Genomic DNA, 23,335 nt, shown 5'->3' with positions numbered 1-23,335 from the left:
CCCCCCCCCCAAATAGGTAAGAAAATTAGGGCTGTTTAGCTAGACAAAATCAGGTTTATTTTCTTTATTTTGGCTTGTGGATCTCCTCTGTGCTAACTCCAGATGCTTTTGTTTGCTTGTAACCTTTAAGCTGGCCCCCCAAGAAAACTATTTTGGGTGCTTGATTTTTGGAATTGCTCTTTTAAAATCTAGCAAAAGTTCAAAATGTATTTTCTTTCTTTTTGTGTTTAATAAAATTTACCTTTTTTAAGAACAGGATTGGATTGTTGGTGTCCTAAGAGGTTTGTGCATGTTGTTTAATTAGCTGGTAGCCACTGCTTATTTCCTTTGTTTTCTTTCTCAGCTCTTCCTGGGAGGAGGGGTGAAAGGGCCTGAGGGTACTCCACAGGGAGGAATTCCCAAGTGCTCCTTCCTGGATTCAAAAGGGTTTATTTTGCATTTGGATGGTGGCAGCATTTACCAAGCCATGGTCAGAGAAAAGCTGTAACCTTGGGAGTTTAATACAAGCCTGGAGTGGCAAGTATTAATTTTTTAAAATCCTTGCGGGCCCCATTTCTGCACTTGGAGTGACAGAGTTGGGATTTGGCCTTGACATGACCCAATACGGAGTTGTAGGGGGTAACAAGCTTATTTTAGGGGGGGTCACAGTATTGCTACCCTTACTTCTGTGCTACCTTCAGAGCTGGGGGGGGGGGGGGAAAGGGGGCTGAAAAGCAGCAGCTATTGGTCAGGTGCCCAACCCTGAAGGGACTGTGAATTTGGTAGGGCCCTAATTATAGGATAGCAGAAACATGGTGGAATAGTAGTCCTAATTGGAGTATGAGAATTGAAGGGCATGTGCCGTTCAGGAAAAGCAGAAATAAAGATAAAGATGGTGGAGTGGCATTGTATATTAATGATGAGGTAGACTGTAAAGAAATTAGAAGTGATGGAATGGATAAACCAGAGTCTGTCTGGGTCAAAATCACTTTGGGGAAGAAAGCTGCCAGAGGTTCCCCTAGGATAGTGCTTGGTGTATGTTATAGACCCCAGAATCTGATTTGGATATGCATGGAGACCTCTTTAATATTTTTAATGAAATAAATACTACTGGGAATTGTGTGATTATGGGAGACTTCAATTTTCCAGATTTAGACTAGAGGACAAGTGCTGCTAATAATAGTAACAGAGGGTCCTGTGGCACCTTTGAGACCCTCTGTTGCTTTTTACAGATTCAGACTAACACGACTACCCCTCTGATGCTAATAATAGTAGGGCCCAGATTTTCCTGGATGTGATAGCTTCCAGATTTCTTCACCAACTAGTTGCTGAATGAACAAGAGGTGATGCCATTTTTAGATTTGGTATTGGTGAGCAGTGAGGACCTCATAGAAGAGCTGGTTGTAGGAGACAACCTTGGTTTGAATGATTATGAGCTAATTCAGTTTAAACTAAATGGAATGATAAACAAAAATAGATCTGCAACTAAGTCCTTGATTTCAAAGGGTGAACTTTAAGGGTTCTATAGTCATATCGATTAAAAGAAAACAAGAAAAGAAGAAATGGGACTGCTAAACACTGAGGAAGGGGTGGATAATCTAGGCATGGCCCAACATCTAAACAAATACTTTGCCTGAGTTTTTAATCAGGACAATAAAGAGCTTAGGTATAGTGGCAGGGTGGCTAATGGAAATGAGAATATAGAAATTATCATATCCAAGGTGGAAATCAAACTCAACTAGCTTAATGGCACTAAATGGGGAGGCCTGATAATCACCATCCAAGAATATTAAAGGAACTGGCACATGAAATTGCAAACCAATAGCAAGGATTTTTAATGAATCTGTAAACTCGGGGATTGTAACCTAAGAATGGAAAATTGCTAATATAGTACCTATTTTTAAGAGCGGAAAAGAAGTGGCAAACTACAGGCCTATTAGTTTGACCTCAATTGTGTAAAAAGTCTTGGAACAATTTTGAAAGAAAAAGTAGTTAAGGACATAGAGGTAAACAGAAATTGGGATAAATATAACATGGCTTTACAAAAGGTAGATCATGTCAGACCAACCTGATTTCCTTCTTTGAGAAGATAACTGATTTTTTAAGACAAAAGAAATGCAGTAGATCTAATCTAACTGGATTTCAGTAAGGCATTTGACACAGTTCCAATGGGAAATTATTAGTAAAATTACAGAAGATGGGATTAATATGAGAATTGAAAGATAGATAAATTAAAGGGGAGACTGCAGTGGGTCATATTGAAAGGTCAGCTGTCAGGTTGGAGGGAAATTACTAGTGGAGTTCCTTAGGGATCAGTCTTGGGACCTATCTTATTTAACATTTTTATTAATGAGCTTGACACAAAAAGTGGGAGTGTGTTAATAAAATTTGCAGATGACACAAAGTCACAGAGGAGGACCGGAGTATCATACAAGATTATCTGGTTGACCTTGAAAACTGGAGTAATAGAAATGGGATGAAATGTAATAGTACAAGGTCATTGACTTGGGGACTAACCACAGGATTTGTTGCTATAAGATGGGGACTTGTCTGTTGGAAGTGACAGAGAAGGAGAAAGACTTTGGGTGTATTGGTTGATCACAGGATGACTATGAGCCACCAATGTGATGTGGTCGTGAAAAAGGCTAATACAGTCCTGGGATGCATCAGGTGAGGTATTTCCAGTAGAGATAAGGAAGTATTAGTACCATTATACTCTCACTGGAGAGACCTCATCTGGAATACTATATGCAGTTTAAGAAAGATGAATTCAAACTGGAACAGGGGCAGAGAAGGGCTACTAGGATGATCTGAGGAATGGAAAACCTACCTTATGAGAGGAGACTCACAGAGTGTGGCTTGTTTAGCCTAACCAAAAGAAGGCTATGGGGAGATGTGATTGCTGTCTACAAATACATCTAAGGGATAAATACCAGAGAGGGAGAGGAGTTATTTAAATTAAGCACCAATGTGGACACAAGAACAAATGGATATAAACTGGCCATCAACAAGTCTAGGCTTGAAATTAGACAAAGTTTCTAACCATCAGAGGAGTAAAGTTCTGGAACAGCATTCCAAGGAAAGTAGTGGGGGCAAAAAGCCTTATTTGTTTTAAGATGGAGCTTGATAAATGTATGGAGGGGATGATATGATGAGACTGCCCACAATGGTATGTAGCCAATCTGCGACTGTTAGTATCTAATATCTCCAATGACCAGTGATGGGACACTAGCCGAAGAGGGCTCTGAGGTACTACAGAGAGTTCTTTCCCATGTGTCTGGCTGCTGGGTCTTGCCCACATGCTCAGTGTCTATCTGATTGCCATATTTAGGGTTGGGAAGAAATTTTTCCCCAGGTCAGATTGGCAGAGACCCTGAGGTTTTTTGCCTTCCTCTGCAGCATAGGGCACAGGTCACTTGCAGGTTTAAACTAGCATAAATGATGGATTTTCTGTAATTTGACATATTTAAATCATGATGTGAAGCCTTCAGGAACTCAGCCAGAGGTCATGAGTCTATTACAGGAGTCGGTGGGTGAGGTTCTGTGGCCTGCAATGTGCAGGATGTCAGACTAGATAATCATGATGGTCCCTTTTGTCCTTAAAGTCTATGAGTCTAAGTTATTAGGCTCAATGCAGGGATAACTGGGTGAAACTCTATGGCCTGTGTTCTACAGGAGATATGTCTAGATGATCTAATAGCCCCTTCTGGCCTTAAAATCTGTGAATTCCAAATTTGTTTTTTTTTTTTTATCTCTAAACTCCTAGTGGGTTTAATGTACTTCTTTAATCTGTTAATTATCTCTTCTATGGGACATTTTCAGTTATTTACTCTTTTATCATATTAAAGGTTGGAGATGTAAATTCCATGCAGAAACATAGCAAATGCATGCTCTGACCTGGGAGATGTCTCCAGGGTACAATCTGGACTGTTGAACAACAGTGTCCTCTGAACTCTCTAGACTGGGGTGCCTTTTGCAATGCTTTACTGGTGAACAACAACCTCTCCAAGTTCTGCTCACACGCAGCCTTCAGCATGTACATTCACTCCCAGTTAAATATATGAATGCTCTCCCAGCCATTCATGAACTACACATAGTGCGATATCCGCAAATTCTTAGTCCCAGCCTTGTTCCCCAGAAATGTGCATCTTGTACTACTTAGTACCCTCCTGGACAGTACAAGCTCATAATATGTCTTTTCATTTCATCAAAGGTGCACCAGCCTTTCTATCTCAAATGGAGTTTCGCACGCACTTTAATCCAAACACATACTAGTTATGATTAAACAATAAGATAAGTTTATTAACTACAGAAGATAGATTTTAAGTGATTATAAGTATAGATGCGTAGTCAGGATTGGTTACAAAAGAAATAAAAAGATAAAAACACAAGCTAATAATGAACTTAAAAGCAAAATGTCTCTCTCAACATAAGCTCACAGGGCAGACTGGGTCTCCTTCCAGCCTGGGACCACTCCAACCTTTGTTCAGTTCTTTTAAAGTTGTTGATGTCATAAGCAGAGAGATGGGAGGAAGAGAAGTGGGGTGGAGGTTATGGTCTCTCATTCTTATACTCTCTCCCCTCTTGGAGGATTACCCCCTGCTGGGGCGTAGGCAACCTGTAGTCCCTTGTGGACGTGAGGGTTGAAATGTTCCTGTGATACAATGTAAATTTCTGGTTTACACCTTCCTGGTGCTGAAGAATAGACAGTTAAGAGGATAATGGCCCATTAGTACATTGCTGGCATGCTAGCATTTCTTTGTCGCTGAGAAATTGGTTTGTGGGCATGACCCAGAACTACAACATATTTCAGTAACAATCATATAGTAAAATCTCACAATTTTACATGCAGTGTTGTTACACACATTTCAACAAGATGATAATATTCAGCAGATTTCTGAGGTTTCATTTGAAAACTCATAAATATACTTTGTACAAAATATATCATAACCATATAAAAGTGAGGAATATGGGGTATAGGATATCACATGGGATACGAAGTGTCACAATATATATTTACAAAAAATCTGGTCTTAGTTTTACTCCGTAAAGCTGAGACAGAGGGGGTGAGGTAATATCTGTTATTGGACCATATTACTCCACCCACCTTGTCGCCCTAATATCCTGGGACTAGGGTGACCAGACAGCAAATGTGAAAAATCAGGAAGGGGGTGGGGGGGGGTAATAGCATATATAAGAAAAAGACCCAAAAATTGGGACTGTCCCTATAAAATCGGGACATCTGGTCACCCTATCTGGGACCAACGTGGCTACAGCTACACTATAAAGCTGGGCAGTTTGGTGTTTCAGCTTTCTCTCGTCACAGGTTTCTATGCAGAGACATTGATGGGGGTGATAAGATATTTCCTTTGGATGTTTCACTCTTTTGGGGGCATCTAGATTTTTTTTAATAGTTGTTCGCTTGCTTGTGGAGGGACCAGAGGTTTTAGAGGTGTCCCTCTTGATTATTTAATTATTATCCTTTTGATTTTCATGTTAATTTAGTCCTCCTGAAATGTGCTGGCTTGTCAGCAGTAGAGGCGGTTGAGGATCTATATAAGCAATCTAACCTGGGGGTTTGCAAACTGAGGGTTGTGATCCCTTAGGGGGTCACAAGGTTATTACGTGGGGGGTCGTGAGCTGTCAGACTCCACCCCAAACCCTGCTTCCCCTCCAGCATTTATAATAGTGTTAAATATGAAAAAAGGTGTTTTTAATTTATGGGGGGGGGGGTTGTACTCATAGGCTTGCTGTGTGAATGAGGTCACCAATACAAAAGTTTTAGAACCACTGATCTGACATAATGTGTGTGGAAAAAGAAACAAAGTCACTCCCAGATATCTAAGGTAAACTTCCTTCTGGATCCCCCGGAGCAGCTTGTTTTTGTAGGTCTGCTTTTCTACACTGTAAACTCTCCAAGGAATGGTTTGCCTTAATGCCTGCTGTTTCCATGGGCCTGAGCAGATTGTTACTACTTTGTGGGCATAAGCAAATATGCTCGTGTCAGTATTTTCTGTGACATAAATAGAAAGAGAGAGAGCTGCTTAGACCTCATCATGAAGAGATGACAGTTGCCTTAAATTATATTAAAAACAAAATAGAAAAATCATATCCACTGTTGGGAGGGTGAAGGGAAAGCCCTCTACTTCCCGGGTTCTTGTCATGCAGACAGCAAGCAGCAAAAGACCAGAAGTCCTAAGCGCAGACAATGCGATGTTTATTGGGTTTAGTTTCCAAGCAAGTTTATTCCGAAGCCCTTCACACCAGTCAGGCTTATATTTATACACCCATAGAGTCTGTTCCCCAGTGTTCCGTTCCCAGCTCTGAATGCCACAGAGAGTTTACCCCATGTCCACCTTCCCAGTTCTGAAAGCGCAGAGCATTTACCCAGTGTCTCCCTTAGCAAACATGATTCCAATTTCCCTTCCCCCCACTTCCTGTTTGATCCTAGTTTATATAGTAATAGTCTCAGCTATACCTTAACCAATCATTTTACTGAAATTTAACTAACCAATCCTAACATAGTGTAACATAATTCTCTAACCAATTATATCCCACTACCCTAATTAACTTACACCTAGCAAAATTAATTGTACAGCAGATAGAAACAATTAGAGAACCAGACAGATTAACGATAGAAAAGTGGGGGCCATAAAGATAAAACAGTACAGAAATTAGCATTTCACAACCAATGATAAGTGATTTCTTGCCAAACAGGATGCTATCAAACTAAGTTTTCTTTAACCATCTTTATCCGTTGGTGATAGGCACTATCAGGACACGATTGTATTCCTAACAGCCCAATACCACCTTATTTCAATGTGACTGGTGTGGAAAGTAAGGATGTGACCATACACTTCCCAGTTTATGGCTGCCCCTGCTGCTTAGCCTAAGAACAAGGCCTCAGACTATCTTAGTGAGAAAAGGCCCATACACAGACGGACTGTGATTTTGATTCTCTGTTTTTATATCCCTGTAACTAGCTAAGTGATAAAAAGTACACCTAAGTTCTTAAAACAGAGGCCTTTACAGGCAGGCCTGAATATCTATAATCTAACACTCCACCTTTTTCTTTTTCTTTTGGGATCCTCCTGCCCAGGTATCCCTGGAAAAGCATAGGACATATGGTGACACATTTCCTGATAGGGCCAGGCATCAAGTTGGAATGTGTTGATGCTCCATCTGTCTCACTACCCCTTGTGTAGTACAATGCCCTGCACCTTCTCTCGTACAGGCATACCACACCTGTTCCAATTAGTGTTCCAGACTTCCCATTATAGTGGGCCCGAGAAGGTTGTCTAGTACACTGGGCGGGAGGGCTTATTACATTATTTATAGGTTATCATTAATAGCTGTTCTTTAGAGGGTTGTGCCCCTCTTGACTGTTTCCATATGCAACGTAACACAAATATACTTAACAATACTCCAGCCATTATGATAATGCACAGCAATACCAAGAGTCCTGACCACTGCAGTATAGTTCAACATCCTGGCCACCACTAAAAACACTGCTTCTCCTCCTTTGACAGGGTTAAAACCCTGTGAATGCCACCCTTAAGTGTATATTTTAAATGTGTCCAGTTGTTGGCAGTTTCAGTGAGCTCTGCTCCTGCAGTCTTCACATGCCTTTGTCCATATCATGAGTCCACTGGATATTCACAGAAAATGGGGTACTGTCCAAACCAGCTCGACCACTTTGTATGGAATGGGTAGTATGCACTGGTTCGATTGTGCGCAGCAATGAGTTTCACAGATCTGTTTGTACACCATAGTCCCAATGGCACATAGATGTGTGTAACTGTGCCAGATGCTGGTGCAATTGTGTCCCCAAGTGTTGTGTACATTCCCAGCAAACACCCCATACCCCATATATATCACCCCAATGGCCCCCATTTGCAACAGACACGTGGCCCCTCATCCACCCCAGCCCTGGAGCACTGGGTGGTGCAGCCCCAGTGCCAGGGGCCCCCCAGCACTGGGCAGTCCCAGCTACCCCAAGTTCCATTTGCCCTAGACCCAGACCCAGCCCCAGCCAGCTTCCCTGGAAGAGGAGCAGCCTGCCTGGTGGGCTGGGGCCTGGGGCCAATTAGCAGCAAGAGGGGAGGGGGCCTCCTGATGGAGCATGGGCGGGGCCACATGGGGCTGTTTGGAGAGGCACAGCCTTCCCCTGCCTATTAGACACGCTGCCCATGGAAAAATCCTGTACTGCACCTGACTGCATACATCTACGGTTAGATTCTGATCTTATGTTTGCTAATGTCAACCTAGAGAGCGCATCTCCTGACTTACACCAGGATAACTGATATCCGAATCCGTCTACATAATAATGATAAAACAATGGTCTGAGGAAACATATGCAAATATTTTGCTGAAAGTTTTTCTTTTGTTTTTGTTATTTTTTTCAAGTGCAGTTCATGCATAGGAAATGAAGAAAAGAATGTGGGGATGTTATTTCCCTGTTTGATAAATTTCATAGTACACTTAAAAATAATATCATTCCATTCTTCTGATTTCTCTTAATGCAGTTGTTTCCTCCACTGTTCTTTCAAATGTTTTGAATGTCTCTGAGGCATTTGGGCTAATTTGTCTATTGGAAATATAGTTAAGTACTGGAAGTGCGGATCCCTCCAATGGTCAGAGAACAATATTGGTACTAATTGATGCTGACCATTACATCAATAATGTTTCTGCTTGAGTAAGACAATGGAATTAAACAGGTGCCTTGATATGTGGAAGACTGAGGTTTTAATTTGCATTGGAAAGCAGAAGGGCATGTTGTTCTGGCAGTTCAGCTTGATAGGCAGGACTTGATTAGAGCCAGTCTGTTTCTTAGCAACAGCCCTCCCTAACTAAAAACACACTTTAAGGGAGAGGAGGAGATTTGCTAATACCTCTCTGACAAGCTGGATAATGTAGAAAGCAGAAATTCACAGCTGGAGGCTAACCAGGGATCTTTATTGGACACTGGGATTTAAACACCTGTGCATCAGACCTGTCTTGTTTTAATTTTGAATGCTAAGCACACGTGAGCCTGAACTAAGAAGATTCATATCTTTGGACAGAAGAGAGGTCATATTCTAGGTTACTGACTTCATATTTATCTGTGGCATTCATGTTACAATATTTACTGCACTTCAAATAATTTTTTTTCAAATATGTATACTAATCTCTCATTCACTATCTAGAAAATAGTATCAGTCCTCTTAGTTGACTCAAAACAGTATGTTAAGATTCAGAGTAAATGGGATAGTTATTTATGATTAACCCACCTGTTCCAGATTAGTTTTGCAGGTTTCTTAATACACTGGGAGTGGCAAAATAAAATCCAAAATCTCACATGTTTAGTAGCCAAGTTTAGTAGTTCTGTTCTTCTAGTCACAGAACGGTTACATCTCTAGAGGTGAACAGCTGTTGATGAAGGCCCTGAATATGGAGAGAGAAATGATCTTTTAGGCAGCGAGGGCTGATCTTATGGAGAGATTTGAATATTAAGATCATGGGGAAGGGACTCTGTTCTGTCGGGAACCAGTGTAGGAAATGGAGCACCAGGATCATGTGTTCATGGTGACCTGGTGGGGTTTTTTTGTTTGTTTTTTAAGCAAATGATTTGTTGCAATTTGTACCTGTTAAAGCTTTTTGAATATTCTTATTTGGTTGGTTGTTTTATTAAAACAACAAGGAGTCTTGTGGCACCTTAAAGACTAACAGATTTATTTGGGCATAAGCTTTCGTGAGTAAAAACCTCACTTCTTCGGATGCATCTAACTAAAAACACACTTTAAGGGAGAGGGATGCATCCAAAGAAGTGAGATTTTTACTCACGAAAGCTTATGCCCAAATAAATCTGTTAGTTTTTAAGGTGCCACCAGACTCCTTGTTGTTTTTGTAGATACAGACTAACACGGCTACCCCTTGATACTTGTTTTATTAAAGTTATATGACTTCATTCCCAGATTGAATTACAATATTGAGCCTAGAGTTCACAAATGTATAGGGTTCTATAGCCAGATTTGTCTCTGATAGAATTGGACGCAATCTACCAGACAGCCTCAAGTGGAAGTTGGCATTTTTCTCAGTCATGGTGCCTAACTACCCAGTGGAATCTACAAACCCTGAGTTAGGCATCTAGCTCCCTATATGGTGCATGGAGGAGAGAGAGGCATCTAAGAATGAAAGCCACCTAAGCTTGCCAATAGTGGATGCTGACAGAAGGGTTATCACCTAAGTCCCAGAGTTAGGTGCCTATCTCAGCTTGGGTCCACATTCAGGAACCCTCTCCTGGAGTTTAGGCACCTAAACTGTTTTCTCACAAGAACAGTGATGTCACGTGCCTAACACTATACAAAATGGCCTCTTTCTAGGAACACTGTGTCTTTTTTGCCTGGGTTCAGTTTCATCCAGGTGCAGACTGTCTAGGGATATTTAATTTTTGGAGGAGAAGAAACAAACTAGCTGTTAAACTTTCTCAAGATATACTTGTAGTTCTGAGTTACTACATGGATCTCTATATCATCTCTTGCTTAATCGATGGTTCAACACTAACAGCAACAAAAGTATTAATGTGTCATTGAAGGAAGTGGTAGTGTGGTTAACTACAAAGACCACAGGGACTTCTGAAATGCCGGGAAAAAATCCTCTAATTATTCATCAGGTGCTTGTTGTCACCAGGACTATGGGGAATCTCACTGAGTAGCACTCTGCTTGCTCTGAATCTCTGCCTTCCATGTTGCCTAGTCCTTTACACCTGTGCAAAGTGGAAGCACTTTTACACTTGTTTTATACAAGTGTCAAAGACTACACACTGTGCAAAGCAGTGGGGATTCAAGTCCTCTGCCTGGATTCCAGCTCACACAGTAGCACTTAGTGCTTTGTCTGAGTGAATAGGTACTGCTTCTTTGAGCAAAATGGAACCCTGGAGAGAATGAGTTTCCTCCAAACTCCCTCCTTCAGTAACAGTGTTTTTCTTGAAGGAGTCTAGTTAGTGAATAGGTGCTTGTGGAACTCCTTTTCTTGTCTTTTTCATCCCACTTCCCTGGTTCTTGTCATGCAGCTCTGATGCTGCAGAGCCTTTATCCCATGTCCCTCTTCCCAGCTCTGAAAGCACAAAGTGTTTACCCAGTGTCCCCCTTCGCAAAAATGATTTCAATTTCCCTTCCCCCACTTCCTGTTTGACCCCAGTTTATATAGTAATATTCTTAGCTATACCTTAACCAATCATTTTACTGAAATTTAACTAATCAATCCTAACATATTATAACATAATTCTCTAACCAATTATATCCCACTACCCTAATTAACTTACACCTAGCAAAATCAATTATACAGCAGACAGAAACAATTAGCAAACCAGACAGATTAACAATAGAAAAATGGGGGCCATAAAGATAAAACAGTACAGAAATGAGTGTTTCACAACCAATGATAAATGATTTCTTGCCAGACAGGATGTTATCAAACTAAGTTTTCTTTAACCATGTTTATCTGTTGGTGATGGGCACTATCAGGACACGATTGTATTCCTAACAGCCCAATACCACCTTATTTCAATGTGATTGGTTTGGAATCTGAGGATGTGACTGTACGCTTCCCAGTTTATGGCTGCCCCTGCTGCTAAGCCAAAGGCCTTAGCCTAAGAACAAGGCCTCGGACTATCCTAGTGAGAAAAGGCCCATACACAGGTGGACTCTGATTTTGATTCTTTGTTTTTATACCCCTGTAACTAGCTAAGTGATAATTAGCTAGCCTGCTCCACCAGCCTTCACTTACCCAAGTGTCAAGATAGCAAGATTATGTAATGCTCTTTACTATTAGGACTTTGGATATCATGAGGATAAGAGACATATAAATACTGGAATAAAGTCGCTATTACAATTTACATCACAAGTCCAAAGTTCATGAAGTGGCTTATGCGATAGAAAGATTAGTATCAGTACTATTATAAATTGTGACGTGTTTGTGCGTGCCAGGTTCATTCACACTATTGGAATTCTATTTGCTGAAACTTTTTTGTTATATTAATTCTGTTGAAGGAATTCCTTTTTTTTACAAAAAATAATATTTGCCTCCCTTTCAAGTTACAGTGGATGTAATTAAAGTTTCCATTGTCTTTCACTGGAAGGTAAGTTATTGCCTGTTTGAGTATGTATTCCCTATACTTATGAAAGGGACTACCATTAAATCCAGTAGTATCTTATCTAACAGTAGAAGGGTTTTACAAATTACCTGCAGCTCTTCACCCTTTTTTCTAGAATGGATTCTTTATCTGTGGATTCAACCAGGCAGGAATTTCCTCCTTCATAGTATATTGTTTCTTAGTATTTCTTCACACAACACATAGTCAACCTGTGGAACTCCTTGCCAGAGGATGTTGTGAAGGCCAAGACCATAGCAGGATTCAAAAAAGAATTAGATAAATTCATGGAGAATAGGTCCATCAATGGCTATAAGCCAGGATGGGCAGGAATGGTGTCCCTAGCCACTGTTTGCCAGAAGCTGGGAATGAGTGACGGGATGGATCACTTGATGATTACCTGTTCTGTTCATTCCCTCTGTCCACTGTGGCACTGGCCACTGTCGGAAGAGAGGATACTGGGCTAGATGAACTTTTGGTCAGACCCAGTAGGGCCATTCTTATGTTCTTATCTGAAAAAGACAGAACCATAGAAATATAGGTCTGGAAGGGACCTTGAGAGGTCAACTATCCATCCCCCTATGCTGAAGCAGGACCAAATATAAATGGTTCCCCCCCCCCCCCATTTTATTCATACTTCAAACATTTCCACTCATTTCCTAGTCTCTCCTCCTCATTAGCAATTTTATTGAAATTTGGTCACAGGAGCAGCAGGGTGATACAGATGTCTGGTTTTTTTTTTCTTCTTTCTTTTTCATGCTAGCTGGCTGTGTTGTAACTTAGGCTCACCGCTTGCTACCAAATAGCCAGCTAACACTGCTTCAGCCATGTCAGTCTGTGTCTTAACATGATTGAAAAGCCATCTTAATACTTAAATCTATTAAGCTAAGAAGATTGGAAAAAATTGTAACCTTTGTGTAACAGAGGGCTTTTTTTGTTTTCAAAACATGAAACAAATGTCTTATTTTCCAGACACACTTGTAAACGGAACTATGGAAAAACGTGAGTAAAATATTTCATTAACATCGGTTAAATGTCTTCTAATATCTGGATCACTTACAGGAGTCTAAACTAAACAGCCAAATTAGCAATATATATTAAAAAAAGAACAGGAGTACTTGTGGCACCTTAGAGACTAACAAATTTATTAGAGCATAAGCTTTCGTGGACTACAGCCCACTTTTTCGAAGAAGTGGGCTGTAGTCCACGAAAGCTTATGCTCTAATAAATTTGTTAGTCTCTAAGGTGCCACAAGTATTCCTGTTCTTTTTGCGGATACAGACTAACACGGCTGCTACTCTGAAACCTGTCAATATATATTACTACAGTAGTAGTGGGAGGGCTTCTTAGAATAAATGAGCTTCAACACAGATGTTTAAATCCCTCTTAACATCCTTGTGACATGTAGCCACATGTCAACTGCATTGATCAGTGTAAATACTTATCAGGCCTAAGTTATCTGGATGAGCAGATAATGGGTGAAATGTGAAATGATACAAGGCAGGAGCAGGGACTATTTTAAAAAAATCTCAAGGACCTGAACCTGCAAAGCTGCTTGTTAATTAAGTGAGAAAAAATTATACCAGAGTGAATGGGGAGAATCATTTAATTCTCCTTCTCTATAGAGGAGAATGCTGGCTTGTGTTCGCAAGTAATTATTTGAATTAGAATGGTACCAAGAACTTTCTATTTTGAGTATTACAAGAGAAACCGATAAGGAAGTTGCTGGTATGGAATAAGAATTAACTAACCTCCTAACTAGATAGTTTACAGTACCTGTTTCCTTTCAGCACTTTTGGGATTTGAATGCATCTAAATTGTTCTGATTCTTTCATAATGTAAAACTTCTCATTAGCGTTTTTTTAAAACAGGCCTTCTGTTTTTAAGGGGATTTCATATTGTTTAAATACAGCAAACCTGTCACAATGTCTAATTTTCATATAGCTCTTATCTAAAGGAAATAAGTTCATTTTATAGATTTGTTTTTTAATTTGACAAAACAAAAAAAAAGAATATTTGTTTCTTTCTTCCAGCAAATAAAGCTGCTGAATTTCCAAATCCCACTTACCCTCCAGGTTATGCAGGAAATCAAGTTCCTTATGGATATCCTCAGTACGCACCTCAAACTTTCCAAAGTAAGTTATTTGATTATGATATGCTATACAAATTAACTCCTCTGTTTTGTCCCCAGAAAAAAGTTTGTGTTCCAAGATGGCAGCCACCTGTGAACTAATTCCCCTGCTATTAATTTTCCGGGATGAAATGTTTACTATTTTTTGTAGAAAAGCTTGATTGTTCTTTCCTTTATTTGTAGTACTGTGGTAACATGCTACCTATAAAGGAAAATTAAATAGTCAGAAAATCTCCTGTCTGCAGGAAAACCCTGTTGTAGGGACGATTTTCTAATTTTCTTTAGCAATTCAGAACTGGATTTAAAACTGGAGAAGTTATAGTCTCCAACTCTGTTACTGTTTCTGTCTTACCTGCCTCCAATCTGAATACCCTCATGATTTTTCCCACTTTGTTGCCCCTTCTTCCACATTGTCACAGAAGCTTAACACTTTTTCTCTCTCCCTCTTTACTGAGTGACCTCCCTCTCTACATTCAAATCTTCCCCCCAGAACACACCACTTCAAATAATCCTTTAAGTAATAATTTGCTGAAATATGAATGTTTGAATTTTTATTTTGCTTTTTTAAATGTAAGAAAGCCTCTGACTTGAACTTTCACACTCAGTGATATCTTGTATGTCTTAAGTATTGAGTTATATTGGCCTGTCCTGCTTGTCTTTTGGATTTTATGCACTTTGTGGTTGAGCAACCCTACTCTCACATTCTGTAAACACTGTCAGCACTTGGCAAATAATAATGATTATGCATTGTGGAGACTGAAAAAAGTTTGTTCTTTTTAGAACAAGAAAAATTAAATTCTGAGATCAAGGTAGTTTGCTCTTCCACTGTTTGAGCCTGATATTAAGTACAAACACACATTGTCATACTCATACCAGTTAAGAATCTTCTCTATAGATTGTAATTACTTGCTATTAGCTGTAGTGTAATCCACAGTTTCACTGGAAAAGATGCCCTTTTCAAGTTCTATAAAAAGCTAACATTTATAAAAAGCTAACATGCAAAACATTTGGGTGGACCAGCTGTTACTAAGGCTGTGTTTGTGGTAATATCTCTTGCAAACAGTAGAGTGCGTGAATAACTCTGCATGAACATCCTTCATAGTTTCAATATAATTCTTGCTTCATTGTAGAGGAAGAAGCTTAAACTTTTTACTTTCTGTAGCTGGACAAACTTGTACCAGCTTGATGTTGAATTCATGCTACATTTGAATCTTCTTTAGTTCTTAGATATAACTTCCATGAACATTGTACACAATTGTTCAATTTTATCTTTATAAATAAATCTTTATATACTACCAGCATTGCTATAGATAACACATTCCTCTGGTAGTGTGGAATTTATATTACAGATACAGAGAGATCTTAATCCATGAACATAAATATATACTGTGTGCGCCATCTAGTGGGCCTATCACAATGTTAAGTGTTAAACGGCATGACTTGAATCTGATTTTATACTGAGTTCCGTGTGGGCAAATAAAATAAATGGGAGATTGTTCATATAATATAGCTAAAATCATTATGTAGTTATTTAATTATTTCTGTGTATGTATTTACAATATGACAAACTTTTTGACACCGTTTAGACAAAAATAATTAAATATATAGGACTACAGTACATGTTTGAAAGCTTCAGACTGACTTTTATAGACACACACTATCTCTAAAATAAGTGCAAATAAGTAACTATAGAAAATCTTTTTCTAAAAGTTCTCAAATTGCTCTTCACAACATGGCAGTCTTACAGCCATTTATCAAATACTTTTCCATGTTCAAATCTACTCTATTTTCATTTGCTGTATATTCCTTTTAAATTGTAATGATGAGATCAAATGAGCAGCTTCATTTTTATTACATTTAATTTGTAGATTATTTATAGCTGTCTTACTATATGAAATTGGTATATGTGGGAGAGGGGTTTCTTTTCATATTAATGTGAAGGGTGTAAAATATCTGGTTCCAGATATTTTGTCTTATTATAATAAAAATATCTAGCTCTTGTGTAGCACTTTACATCAGTAGATGTCAAAGTTCTTTACAAAGAAGGTCAGTATCATCCCCATTTTACTGATGGGGAAACTAAGGTGCAGGGAGGTGAAGTGACTTGCCTAAGGTCACCCAGGCAGGCCAATGGCAGAGCTGGGAATAGAAGCTAGATCTGTTGAGTCCCTGTCAGTGTTCTATCCTCTGGTGGCTTCCCTGTAAGTCCTGTTTACTCTATGACCTTGTCTAAACATAAGTTGTATTGCTTTAAGTATACCAATATAGTTGAAGCCATACAATGACCTTTGTATCAGTATAACTACATCCGTACAGATTGTTGCTGTGCTGGAAGACGGAGAGAGAGAAGCAGCTTTTTAGAAAGGAGAGAGAAAAGTGCCCTGTATATGCTGCAAACAGCCAGAAGGAAGATAGGGAGAGGGGAGCTACTGTGTCAGTCAAAGAGCCACAAAATAATAGTTAAGCGGTGTCTTTAATATTACTGTGAAGTTTGAGCTCTGGAGTTGCAGTGGTAAATAATGACCTGTTGATGTAATTCATTATCATGATGTGAAAGTTTGCTGTTGTAGTGGCTCTCCAGCTTTCAGAGGTTGAGGATCACTGAACTGAATTATGAGTGAGCTTGGAAGGATTAGATTTTTATCATTAAACATCCATTTCACCCTATGCACACAAACTGATGACAAAATATTTCCATCTATAATAATAGAAATGTGCAGATAGGCAGAGTAAGAAAAATGCTCCTTGAGAACTTATTGGAGTTTGATTTAAGGATATTTACTCTGTATATTTTGACATGAGTTTTTCTATTTATGTTTTATTGGTTATAAAGCTTTAACTTTTGAATCTCTAACCTCCCCATAACTTCCCACAACTGCCAAAAATTTAAATAGATAAAAATAAAAAAAGCTTACAACCCATAGTTTTGCACAACTGTGAAAACGTAAATTATTAATAATTGAAAAATGCTTAAAATACATGTCAATATTGTTGACATTATAAAATAAGTTGATTTCTGCCAAGCCTAATTATGTAATGTAGTTTCACTATAAGGCTCTCAATAGTTTAAAAATGCTAGAACTTCAGAAGTGTATTTGTTGATGTGTTGAAACTATTTTTTTAAAATCTAATTTTCAGAATTGTGTGTTTTGTGTTTTGTTTCTCTTCCCACAAACTAGATGCTCCAGGACAAGCTAATTATGCCCTCCAGGGTTACCCAGGAGGAGCTCCATATGGACCTGGGGTCCCGCCAGTCCAAAATCAGCCTTCTGGGCCCAGTGGGGCAGCTTGGATGCAAGCACCTCCTCCCCCTCTCAACTGTCCACCTGGATTAGAATACCTAAGTCAGGTACCTACATTCTTCTCTGTATTAAACTCCCATGGAAATGCAAAGCTAATAGATACCTGCGCATTTAAGTACCTTTTTATCTACTTTGGGAAATCAAGTGGCTTACATGATTGGTATTGGGGATACAGAGCCATTTACATTTAGGTCAGAGGTTAAAAATCTATCTCAGGACCATCATAATTGAAGCATATTACCATTTTATGGCTGCTCAGTGGCCCATTTTGAAAAAGTACTCTTAGTCCCAGTTTTACAGAGACAAGGTGGCTGAGGTAATATCTTTTATTGGACCAACTTTAGTTGGAGAGAGAGCCAAGCTTTACCTCACACACCTTGTCTCTCTAATATCCTGGGACCAACATGGCTGCAACAACACTGCATAGTCCCAGTTTTAGCAAACAAGTGTCCACCACTAATTGACATCCAACTTGGCAATCTTAGCCAAGAATTTAAGATTAAATGAGAATGGGTACTGCTCTATTGTACATCGTTGTATCAGAAATAGTGACACTAGGAAGGGTAATATGGTGTGGCAAAGGCCTATATTACAGTATAGGGGAGATAGAGTCAACGTTTGTAATGGCTCAGCCATTCCCAGTCCTTATTCAAACCTCTCCAGCGCATCATCAGAGATCTACAACCTATCCTGAAAGATGATCCTTTACTCTCACAGATCTTGGGAGACAGACCTGTCCTCGCTTACAGACAACCCCCCAACCTAAAGCAAATACTCACCAGCAACCACACATCACTGAACAAAACCACTAACCCAGGAACCTATCCTTGTAACAAACCCCGATGCCAACTCTGTCCACATATCTATTCAAGTGACATCATCATAGGACCTAATCACATCAGCCATACCATCAGGGGCTCGTTCACCTGCACATCTACCAATGTGATATATGCCATCATGTGCCAGCAATGCCCCTCTGCCATGTACATTGGCCAAACCGGACAGTCTCTACGCAAAAGAATTAATGGACACAAATCTGACATCAGGAATCAAAATACTCAAAAACCAGTGGGAGAACACTTTAACCTGTCTGGTCATTCAGTGACAGACCTGCGGGTGGCTATATTACAACAGAAAAACTTCAAAAACAGACTCCAAAGAGAGACTGCAGAGCTAGAATTGATATGCAAACTAGACACAATCAACTCCGGTTTGAATAAGGACTGGGAATGGCTGAGCCATTACAAACGTTGACTCTATCTCCCCTTGTAAGTACTCTCACACTTCTTATCAAACTGTCTGTACTCGGCTAGCTTGATTATCACTTCAAAAGTTTTTTTTCTCTTAATTAATTGGCCTCTCAGAGTTGGTAAGACAACTCCCACCTGTTTATGCTCTCTGTATGTGTGTATATATATCTCCTCATTATATGTTCCATTCTATATGCATCCGAAGAAGTGGGCTGTAGTCCACGAAAGCTTATGCTCTAATAAATTTGTTAGTCTCTAAGGTGCCATTTCTATAGCACAATTGATGTAGATGATCTAATGTTATAATTATGAATTGATCCATAATTTTGTATCCTGAAATCTAATTTTTGAAAAATAAAAGCGGACATACTTGTAGATTTTATTTTTTAAATTTAATTATAACTTTCATTTATTAACTTCTATTCGAAACTGTTTTTTAACCACTGTAACAGATTGACCAGATATTAGTTCATCAGCAGATTGAGCTTCTGGAAGGTATGTACGTTGCGATACTGCTAAATGGAAGATCATTATACTGGAGATATTTTAAATGACCGTGGTCCTATATAAAGTAATTATACATGACTGTTAAACAACAGTCTTATTTAATGATAGAAAATCTTCATTTATTCATTGTTTTTTAATGATGGGGTCTTTATTGATTTGGTTTTTGTCTTTTATATCTTTAACCAATTTCCTACCATAGAACATTTTGGGAAGGAGAGAGGGGGTGGCACCGATTCTTAAAATGTTGCTTACTTTCAGTATCTCAAACTTAAAACATAATTTATTTGAACTTTTAAAAAAATACAAATTGATATATAAAAATGTGACAGTTTCTAATTTAAAAGTGTAATCTTTACATCTAATCTCACTCATTCATGTGATTTCAAACTATCATCTTTACAGATTTCCCTCTCTACTTCTGATCTGTCTAATTCGATCTAATCCTACATCTCGGCCTATCTCTCTGACATCTCCTCCTGGAAGTCTCGCTGCTAGCTAACTGATCTTTTCTCCCAAATCCTTTCCATTCTGCTTGTTCTTTGCCATGTTTAACAACATCATGATCCTGATGTCACTCATGCCCTTAATATTGATGATGTTGTTGACACCTTCTCTCTTACCCTCTACAACTAGGCTACACCCAAGTCTTGCTGCCTTTTCATCCTATAACATTTCTAAGATCCATCTGTTGTTGTCTTTTGTTCAGGCCCTCATCATTTCCTATCCCAATTATTGTAACCACCTACTCACTGGCCTCCCTTCCACACACATTTCCCCCCTCCAGTCCATTCAAATCACATCTGCTAAAATAATCTTGCTGGCTTATGCTTCTGACAGTATCATGCTGCTTTCCGGATCCCTCTGCTGGCTCCAGCTGTTTCACATCAACTTAAAGCTTCTTTTTCTTATTGTCAGGGCCATTCACAACTCTATCCCTCCCTAGCTGTCTACTTTTGTTTTTTATTGCATTGCTCCCCACTGCCACATCCACTGTGACAGTGGTGTCTGTCTTGTCTGCTCATTTGTCACTTCTCACACAAACACCTCTGTTGCATCTCACCTGTGGAACACCCTTTCTGAACTGATCATAAGGCCTTCTCCATCCTGAGATACCGTAAGTCTCACCTGTGCCATAATATCTAAAAGAACTCACCATTCACATTAATTAGTTTTGAAGGGAAAATGGGAATAGTTAGCAACTTATTCATAATGAAAAAATAATACAATAAAATAATACATTGAAAATATATATGTATCTCTTATATGATTTCCCCCTTCCCCCATGTTAGTAATCTTATTAGATTGTAAGATCTTCAGGGAAAGGGCCATGTTTTCCTATGTGTTTATGTAGGGATTAGTACAGTGGGTTCCTGACCCTGACTGAGGCCTCTGCAATTTCTGTTAATACTTGTATTTAGTGTATCAACTAAATAGCTTTTTAATGTTGTTAATTTTCAGTTCTTACCGGTTTTGAAACTAACAATAAATATGAAATCAAAAACAGCTTGGGGCAAAGAGTATATTTTGCAGCGGAGGAAAATGACTGTTGTACTCGAAATTGTTGTGGACCATCACGACCTTTCACCATTAGGATCGTTGACAATATGGGTCAAGAAGTGATAACATTGCAGAGACCTCTCAGATGCTCTTCATGCTGTTGTCCTTGCTGCTTGCAAGAGGTGAGATATTCCTTTCTCTTTCCTGCACCTGTAAAAGTTTTCAGAGATTTTCTTTTGTGTCAAGAGGTGAGGTGGAACAAGGTTAGCTTCATCTGTAATTTTGTGGGAATCTGTGATTTATTTATTTGTTTGTTCTTTGAAGGTTTTTGAAAATTTCTCTCATGACTTTTGTCTCCTTTTTGATGGATTTTTTTGACATTTTGCTATGGGCTTAGCTTAATGCTGTGTATCCTTCATTTAGGGAAGTGACCTAAATTCCTGTAGACATCAGTGACTTCCCTGAAAAGTGGTTGTTCAATGCTTTTTTAGGATTGGACCCTAATGAGGAACCAACTTAATTCAAAATTTTGATTATTATAAGTGAATTTAGCTTTCTGAATATTGATAATAAGTAAAGGAGGACAAAAAATTACCAGGTTCATAAACCATTGACCTGACCCTCATTGTAGGAATCTGACACTACTAATTGAATGATGTATAGTTGTTGCCTGATCCTTTTTAATGATTAATAACAATTGTATTGATTGCCAATTGATACTGATTTAATGAGCTGGGAATAATAGGGTTCTCGTCCCAGAATCAGGCTCCACAGAATTAAAACTAACAAGTTCAATATCTTGTAGGGAACCCCAGGATGTATGGCAAAGCACATTGAGGGCAAAGCAAAGCCTTAGCCACTTCTATTAAAACAATCCGTAAAGACAAGACAGCTCTAAACCACATACACAAGTAGTAGTAATACAGTATTAGGGATATCTTTGGTGTCATTTCCTGCATATGCTCATGTACTTGTATATATTCACATCCTTCCTTGGGAACCTTGTGGTGAGAGACAAAGGACCAGCCTTGTCCCTGACATGCCAAATGAATCTGATGGTCCAGAACCCCAAAGGTCGGTGATTGACCCTTCAGCTCTTCACTGTTATCAGTGATGGAAAACTTACCTCAGCTACATGGTGGCTTAGTTATTATAGGGTCTGGGCGCTATCATGAATATTCATTCAGATGCCCAGCCTTCCATGTCCAAATCTAACTTCCTTACACTCCTAATATTGGGGTGCCTTTGTCCTATAGGTTAACATATTAATGCCTTTTAACTCATTATCATATATGTCACCTATTGCTAAAGCAGGTTTGTGGTTAAACATCTACCAATGATTCTATCCTAAAATACCCAATACCAGTATCAGTTCAGTGTTCCTGTGGTTACCCTGTTTCATTATGTACCAACTCCTTCTCTTGAGCAAGCTATTCCCAGTTCCCCAAAATCTAGGGTAACCATTGGGCTATTTTATCTATGCTAAGGGTCATAGACCTGTGACCAGGTGCCTGGGATAGACCACACTGAGAATGCCACACTCAGGGCAGACTGCAAGAAATAAGACAGACAGTCCCCCAAAATTGGTGGTTTATTCTATAATCAAATTCACCAAACCAGTAACAAAAAAGCTTCTGCCAGTACGCTACTGGTTAACCAGAAGCCAATCACAGTCCCCTTTAGGCATTCCAGCACTTGGCTCCCATCCAAACAATCCAATCTAATATAGTGAGAGGTTATTGAAAACGAATTTAACCATATGTGAGGTTCTTTCTAATCCCAAAGGCTCAGACGTATATCCCAAGTCAATATGTATCTCAGATCTTACCCAAATATCACGCTGTCAGTAAATCCTTAGTAAACTAACTAAAGATTTAATAATAATAAAAAAGAGAGTTATAAATGGTTAATAGAACATATGCATACAAATGATTGCAAAGTCCTTATATCAGGTCTGTAGTAGTGATGGAATAGACTGCTTGCTTGTAAAGTCTCTCTGGTAACTTCCAAAAGATTGGAAGGTCCTCAGTCCATAGTTCAAGATGCTCCTTTTTGTTGTAAATCCACAGTCCAGCGAATTAGAGTAGGAAAGAGGCAAAATGGAGATGTCTCAGAGGTCTTTTATATCCTTTGTCATGTGCATGGAAATTTACTGTCCCAAACAAAGCCCACAGTCCAAGTGCATGGAGTCCAGGGTCACAAGTCCTTATCACAAGTCCTTACATGCTTTGCAGAATCACAAGGGCAAATCGATCTGGGGGGTGTCACCCAGGAATACAACACATGTGTAAGATACAAGTACTTACCTAATATTCAGAACTTCAGCTACAAAGATGATATATGCATATAAACAAGTTAATCATACTTAGCAATTCATAACTTTTTCTATTGATACCTTACATGACATACTTTGTACAAGACTTACGGAAATTGTGTATTAGTGGTAACAGTGATATAAATGGTCACCTTTCTTTTACACAGAATCACAAGGCCTACTTTACTTATGCTAACTTGCTTAAGCCAGTGTCTTATAGGATAC

General features: G+C 39.1%; 1 protein-coding gene across 2 annotated transcripts in view; it reads left to right on the top strand.

Annotated features, from left to right (window-relative positions):
• Window positions 1-23,335, top strand: part of LOC128843802 (phospholipid scramblase 1-like) — a 37,441-nt gene that overhangs the window by 1,822 nt on the left and 12,284 nt on the right. The window contains exons 2-6 of one of the 2 annotated variants that reach the window (XM_054040921.1): window positions 13,082-13,111; window positions 14,143-14,244; window positions 17,420-17,589; window positions 19,245-19,287; window positions 20,758-20,978. In XM_054040921.1, coding sequence (XP_053896896.1) covers window positions 13,102-13,111; window positions 14,143-14,244; window positions 17,420-17,589; window positions 19,245-19,287; window positions 20,758-20,978 — 546 coding nt within the window. In that variant the 5' untranslated portion in view covers window positions 13,082-13,101. Of the gene's footprint in view, window positions 1-12,448; window positions 13,112-14,142; window positions 14,245-17,419; window positions 17,590-19,244; window positions 19,288-20,757; window positions 20,979-23,335 lie in introns of those variants that run through there. The other variant, XM_054040920.1, reaches the window with a different exon arrangement.

The sequence above is a fragment of the Malaclemys terrapin genome, chromosome 9, assembly GCF_027887155.1.
Source record: "Malaclemys terrapin pileata isolate rMalTer1 chromosome 9, rMalTer1.hap1, whole genome shotgun sequence".
NCBI classification, from domain to species: domain Eukaryota; kingdom Metazoa; phylum Chordata; order Testudines; family Emydidae; genus Malaclemys; species Malaclemys terrapin.
Note: the sequence above shows the minus strand (reverse complement) of the source record. Positions and strands in the feature narration are given on the sequence as shown.